The following is a 6,299-nucleotide window of genomic DNA, read 5'->3' as shown; positions in this document are numbered from 1 at the left end:
AACACTTGTTATTTGTTGCCTTTTGATGATGGCCATTCTGACAGGTGTGAGGTGATACCTCATTGTGGTTTTTTTTTTTTTTTTTTGCGGTACGCGGGCCTCTCACTGTTGTGGCCTCTCCCGTTGCAGAGCACAGGCTCCGGACGCGCAGGCTCAGCGGCCGTGGCTCACGTGCCCAGCCGCTCCGCGGCATGTGGGATCTTCCCGGACCGGGGCACGAACCCGCGTCCCCTGCATCGGCAGGCGGACTCTCAACCACTGCGCTACCAGGGAAGCCCCTCATTGTGGTTTTAAAGATGCGAGTAAATAATATCAAGGGCTGGCTCGGGGTGTCAACAAGGGATTAGGTAGGGAATCTTTTGCAATCTGTGTTCTAAAGAGCTCGGCTTTCCTGCCTCTCTTGCAAAACGAGGGGAATTTCCAGGCTGCTTTGCCACTTGCCTTTCATTCAGCTCATACAGTTACGCAGACAGAAACCTCCTCCCGGGGGTCCTGCCGAGGAAGGTCCTGCCTTCTCCCCCACGGGCCTGGCTTGAGGTGTTCTCGGAGGGTCGGACGTCCAGGAGACTCTTCTACGCAGGTTGGAAGTGGGTCAGGGAAGCACCCTGGTCAGGAGCTGGAGTGGCGGCCTGGGAGATGGAAGGGTCATGGGGAGTACAACAGGGAGAGTCTCCAAGAGAATGACCAACTCTCCCCCAGGCAAGGAAAGATTAACCAGCGCTGTGCGTGCAAAGTCTGAACAGTCCTAAATGCTTCAGAGAGGAGACGAAAGAGGATTTCACAACTCCTGCAGCTGTGACAGACAAGAACCAACTCAACTTAAGCAAGAAATTGTGGGCCCACATAACTTGCAAGTCCAAGGGGCTTAGTTTCGGCTACAGCTGGACCCAGGAGATCCCAGAATGCTCTCGGAATTCTGCCTCTCTCCACCCTTCGCTCTGCTTGCCCTGGGACGCCTTCACTCTCTGGTGTGCACCCTGAGTAGTCTGGGTGTTTTTTATTGCTCTTGGGATGACTGACACCCCGAGGCAAATCTCTGTTAGCGCCCGACTTGCTCCCCAGGCCCAGGGCTCCCAGTTCAATCACCATGGGCAGGAGGGTGGGCACCACAGCTGGATTAGCTGGGCACCCACCCAGCCAAAGGGTGGAAGGCAGGGGCCTGTGACTGACAGCCCACTAGAATGGTAGGGGCCTCTGAGCCCCTGGAAGGTGCAGTGGAGAGCACGTGACCCCACTGAGGTGGGCAGCACCCCAAGCCAGTGTGGGCCTGGTCCGAGAGTGGCCGATTCTGGAATTGCTGATAGCCTGCACCCGCTCCCTCACCAGAGGCCCAGTCACCCCCACACTCCCATCCTCTGGCCCATTCCCCGCAGAAGCGAGGAGGTCCCTTTGAATCCATGGAGGGGAGGGAGCCCCTGAAAGGACTCATCCCTTGTCCCCAAGTCAGGCAGTGGGGCTCTGAACAGGCGCAGATGAGGGGTGTGACCATCCCCTCACCCAGGTGTTGTCACACTCATGCCCGCGTCGGAACCCACACCTGCCGAGGGACCCCGGTGGGCTGACGAAGCCGCTACTGAAGGAAGGTGAAGGCCCCACCGCTACTTGCTCAACCAGAGCCCGGTGAGCCTCGTCCCTCTCAGTCTTGGGGGAGTGGCTGCACACCTGCGGAGGGGCTGCTGCATGTGGCAGGGCACACCCTGGCTGGCTCTTCTCTGGTTTCGAGAGAACCTGAGCCACAGACCACAGAGGGCCCGTGGCTCAGCTCTGTTCTCACACAGGGGACACCGTCTCCCTTCTGGGGTCTCCTTCTAGTTCCTCACCGCCCCGGACCTGAGAGACCCTTTGGACAGGGCTGTGAGCTTGAGTGGCTGGCCACCTGCTGTCCAGCTGGAGGCGTGGGTGCCCTGATAAGGCCCTGGGGGGACGCTCAGGTCTGAGCGGCTGGTGTGGCTGGCCGCCCTGCTTCCCAGCCACTGGCCTCGCGCCCGGATGACGCCGTGAGCGGGAAGGGCGTGCCGCGCGGCCCTCTAGGACTTGACCCCAGGCGTCTTCCTCCCCTGGCTGTTTGGGCTCCTGCCTTGTTCCCTTCGGGGAGCTGACCCTGGAGACGCCAAAGGGCAGGGGCTCCTTCAAGCCACCCCTGCAGTCCTGGCCTCCGGGGCTCAAGGCCACCCCCCCTCAGGAGACCGTGCCTTGCTTCCCGGGGCCCTCACGCCTGGCACACGTGGTGCAGACACACACGCCGGCAGGGGAGGCTCCACAGATGCCCAACGTGAGGGAAGGCAGGAAGGAACTGGGGGGAGGCTCCACCAGCCTCCGGTCCCAGGGTGGGCAGGGGAGGGGTGAGGGGCAGCGTCAGAGGCCAGGTGAGGGCACGCGGAGGCCCGGGGCCACACCACCCCCGTCACACCCTCGGCCTCCTCCCTCCCACTCTCCAGAGATGGCTTCCACAGCTCACACCCGCCTGCCGGCGCCCCCCTCCCCAGCCCTATCAGGTCAGGGGGCCGGGTGGTTAGCACCCTGGAGGGCGGTGGCCTTCTGCCTTAAGGGCTGGGCTGTGTCTGGGCCAGCTGGGAGCCTGGTCCCACCACATGCCTGATGGCGGGGGTGGGTCAAGGCCTGGGGATCTTTCCCTCCCGCCAGGAAGTCCCTCAGCTCAGCCGGTCCTGCCAAGGCCGGGGAGGAAGCCCCTGAGAAGCCTCCGCACAGCCCAAGTCAAGGACAGGCGGCTTCAGAAGCTTAGAAACAGCATCCGGAGAGGGCTGGCCAGCAGGGCAGGAGCCGTTCCCCCCGATGCCCACGCCCGGTCCCTGGCAGCTGCAGGGCCCCCTGTGGAAGCAGGGCTCCTTGTCTGTGAGAATGGGCTCTCAGTACCATGCCAGTCACACTGGCTCACGGCTCAGGTGTCCTGCCCCCCCGGGGAGCCTGTGTTCCACCCCCCGCAGGCCTCTGCTCCCCACCTGCCCAGGAGGCACAGAGGAGGCAGCAGAAGCCCAGGCCCCGGCCCTGCGGCAGCCCCACCTGAATCCCCTCAGATCGTCCCGGCCCTCCTGGCTCGGGGCGCACTCCAGTCCCCACCAGTCCTGTGTGTGGGAGCCCCCGGTGCAGGACAGCCTGTGTTTGGCGCTAAGCTCCCTGCAGACACCAACAAGCAAAGGCCTGGACTGCTGTCCCAGGGTGGGGACAGAACGTGGGCTGCTCAGAGCCAGGGCCATCTGCCAGCAGCCCAGGGAAAAGGCAGCCACTGTCGCGTCTGTGTGAATAAAGGGTTTGGGGCCTTTGCAGGTTTGATCACAGGAGCTACAAACGAGGCTGGTGGTTTGGGGGAGGGGACCACGTCCTTGGGCAGAAGAATCCCAAGATCGGCTGGACCCTCACACCTTGGTCTCTTCTAAGTCCCACTCGCTGAGCCCTTTCTGTGCCAGGACCTGGCAACAAGCCCCCGGCACAAATCCCCCGGTAGGATCCTCCCATAAAGCAGCAGGTAAGTGGGCCACACCCAGGCCACAAAGGCGGCGACTACGAGGCAGCCCATGCGGCCTGACCCTCGTGCCTGGCTGGCTCGGCCCACCAGACAGCCTCTGACTGCCGTAGCCTGTGTGGGTCCTTGGCCTACACTCCAGGCCCTGGGGGCTGGCCTTCACCCTCCCTCTGGGCAGTTCTGTATGTGTATCTGTGTTTAGAAGGAGGTTCTATGACCCCCAGGACCTATGAGTGCCCCAGGGAGTGGGACAGGCCCCTGTTGAACAGGTCAGGCTACTGCTCTAGCTCAGGGGAGGTCTATCTACACAGCAAGAGTTGTTCCTGGGGTTAGCTCCAACTCATGAAATGAACACGCTTTATTGTACAAATCCCACACAGGTCCTGGGCCTGGGCCAAATCCACATCCCCAGCCGGGCCCTGGCTCCGAGCCTGCTCTGTGGTCCCAACCCTGGCCTGCAGTGCCAGGTCCTCCTGTGGAGTGCGCAGGCATCCGTGAGCAGGCTGCCTGTAGGGTGGGCCTCCCTGGGCTGTGGGCACGCAGGCACTGTGGCGACCCCAACCTGAAGCCAAGTGGAGTGGAGCGGAGTCCCCACCTGCTCAGGCCTAGGGGCCACAGGGGTCCACACAGTCCTTCCCGCTGCGGAACACACGGTAGATGCTGGTGGGAGGGAACATGGCCACGGCGCCGAGCAGAGAGCCCACCTGGATGGCCACGCCCGCTGCCAGCAACGACTGCTGGCCCCCCCCATGCAGCAGGGAGCTGGAAGCCACCTTCACGTATGAGAACACGCCGAGACACAGAACCCACGACACCACCTGGGAAGGTGGACACAGTAGCAGGCTGAGCGTGAGATGCCCCTGCTCTAGGGTGAACCCCCTCCCTACTGCCACCCTCTTTGCTTCACTGTGGCCCAACATACTTACCACAAGGACCACGCCTGCAGAGGTGCCCACCAGAGGTGGGCAGGGGCTCAGGATTGCCAGCGCCATGAGGTAGGCCCCAAAGAGCATGCCCAGCAGGGAGAGACTGCCCAGCCCTGCCAGGGACCTGCCAGGGGTGAGCAAAAACTCAGGGCTCAGGCCCAGGCTCTCACCCCTAAGTCCCACCCTGAGTGGCCTGGGCTGCCCATATACCTGCATAGAACACCCATGGCCAGGAAGCAGGCGAGGGGGTTGGCAGCACTGCCCAGCACCACAGCCAAGTGGTAGGCTGGGCGCCCATAGGGCAAGCAGGAATAGCTCTGCACGGCAGGCAACACACCATTGGTCAGAGCATTGGTGACGGCCAGCAGGCCCAGCAGGCAGACACCACGGGTGGAGAGCAGCCGATGGGCCGCAGGTTCTGGGCTGCGGGTGGTGCCTGCCGCCTTGCTGGGAGACTCCCGCAGGGGTGAGGCCTCTTCCTCTTCCTCCACTCCAGGGGCTCCCGCCTGCAGGCCAGGCCCTGGGCCTCCTGTGGGTACAGGCGGTGGTGACGGCAACAGCACCAGGAGACCCTGAAAGGCGGCAGCTGAAACGACTAATAGGGCGGACAAGACCCCAAAAAAAGTGCTGGCAGGAAAACGCTCTGGGAAGTCAATGGGGGGCCCAGGAGTGCCATTGGTGGGGGTTGGTGGGCACTCGAGGCGACCCACACCCTGCACTAGGGCCAGCACACAGGGCAGCAGGGCACTGAGGCCCTGACCCAGGAAGAAGGACCGCAGGAAGGAAGGCGGCAAGCGGCTCAGGAAGGGCAGGAACGTGACATTCGAAGCACAACAGGCCAGCGCCAGAACGAAACAGAGAGCCAGGAAGGCCACAGAGTACTCCTGCCCCGCCACTGCTGCCACGTGGGGCCACAGGGGGGCCAGCAGGGCCGTGCCCACCACGCTCAGCGCCTGCACCACTTGGATGGGGGCCCTCTCGCCCTTGCCCGGGGCCAGCCGCCTCCACAGGGTCACCACCAGCAGACCCAGGTTCCCCAGCGCCACAAGCACAGAGAGGTAAGAGGGGAGACTCCAACCTGCAAGGAGAAAAAGGAGGAAGCCGTGTCAGGGGCAGGATGCGCAGGGCCAGAGAGCAGCTGCAACCCACCTCCCCCGCACGTAGCCTCGCCCCCTGCCCACATGAACTCACCCTCCGGGAGGTCTTTCACCACCACAGGCAGCTCCACCCAGATCCCGTTGATGGCAGCCCATGAGCCCATGCCAAAGAGGGCTACCAGCACGTGGGTCAGCACCAGACGGCCGAGCGGGGGTGCTGCCATTTAGCCCAAGGCTGGAGCCTTCAGGACAGGGCAGAGGTCACAGCCAGCTCTTCTTTCCCCACGTAGGTCCACAAAAGACGCTTCGGCTCCTCTGGGAACCGAAGACTTCGTCTAGCTTAAAAGAAAGTAACATGCATGCAGAATCACAAGGGAAAGACACGGAACCGTTGTCAGGAGAGGACCAGACGGCCAAGACCAGGGAAACTGGGGGGAATGCCGGGGGTGGGGGATGGGGAGGAGAAGGGACAAAGCACACCGGCAGCCTGTGCCGGGGTCACGACACAGCAAAGGCCGGCGCCAGGCAGGGAAGCAAGAAGGCGCCGAAGCCCAGGAGAGTATGATGAAAGAGGGAGATGATCTTCGGGTGTGGGCTACCGAGACCGCCAAAGTACTACCCCGCACGGATACGGGACAAGGACTCCGGGACAGGTCTACCTCTCAGGCGCCAAGCACACCTCTACGGCTTCTGCGAGACCCCGGACAGCCGGAGCCAAGTCGGGGCTGGGGATGTGGCCACGGCGGGCACCGCCCCTCGCTGCATCACGGGGGCGGCGGAGAGCCGACCGGTGCG

At 63.3% G+C, this 6,299-nt stretch overlaps 2 protein-coding genes across 7 annotated transcripts in view; one reads left to right on the top strand and one right to left on the bottom strand.

The window, feature by feature from the left end:
- Positions 1 to 287: 287 nt before the first annotated feature.
- Positions 288 to 6,299, bottom strand: part of SLC52A2 (solute carrier family 52 member 2) — a 6,267-nt gene continuing 255 nt past the window's right edge. The window contains exons 1-5 of one of the 6 annotated variants that reach the window (XM_024741146.1): positions 6,164 to 6,299; positions 5,599 to 5,839; positions 4,618 to 5,485; positions 4,408 to 4,531; positions 3,821 to 4,299 (exon numbers count right to left, since the gene is read on the bottom strand). In XM_024741146.1, the coding sequence (XP_024596914.1) occupies positions 4,087 to 4,299; positions 4,408 to 4,531; positions 4,618 to 5,485; positions 5,599 to 5,728 (1,335 nt within the window). In that variant the 5' untranslated portion in view covers positions 5,729 to 5,839; positions 6,164 to 6,299 and the 3' untranslated portion in view covers positions 3,821 to 4,086. Of the gene's footprint in view, positions 630 to 3,820; positions 4,300 to 4,407; positions 4,532 to 4,617; positions 5,486 to 5,598 lie in introns of those variants that run through there. The other 5 variants (XM_024741145.1, XM_024741148.1, XM_024741149.1 and 2 more) reach the window with 5 other exon arrangements.
- Positions 6,082 to 6,299, top strand: part of FBXL6 (F-box and leucine rich repeat protein 6) — a 3,387-nt gene continuing 3,169 nt past the window's right edge. Inside the window, exon 1 of the mRNA XM_024741035.1 lies at positions 6,082 to 6,294. Coding sequence (XP_024596803.1) covers positions 6,082 to 6,294 — 213 coding nt within the window. The remainder of the gene's footprint in view (positions 6,295 to 6,299) is intronic.

This window comes from Neophocaena asiaeorientalis, unplaced genomic scaffold (genome assembly GCF_003031525.2).
Source record: "Neophocaena asiaeorientalis asiaeorientalis breed wild unplaced genomic scaffold, Neophocaena_asiaeorientalis_V1.1 scaffold177, whole genome shotgun sequence".
In the NCBI taxonomy this organism is placed as follows: domain Eukaryota; kingdom Metazoa; phylum Chordata; class Mammalia; order Artiodactyla; family Phocoenidae; genus Neophocaena; species Neophocaena asiaeorientalis.
Note: the sequence above shows the minus strand (reverse complement) of the source record. Positions and strands in the feature narration are given on the sequence as shown.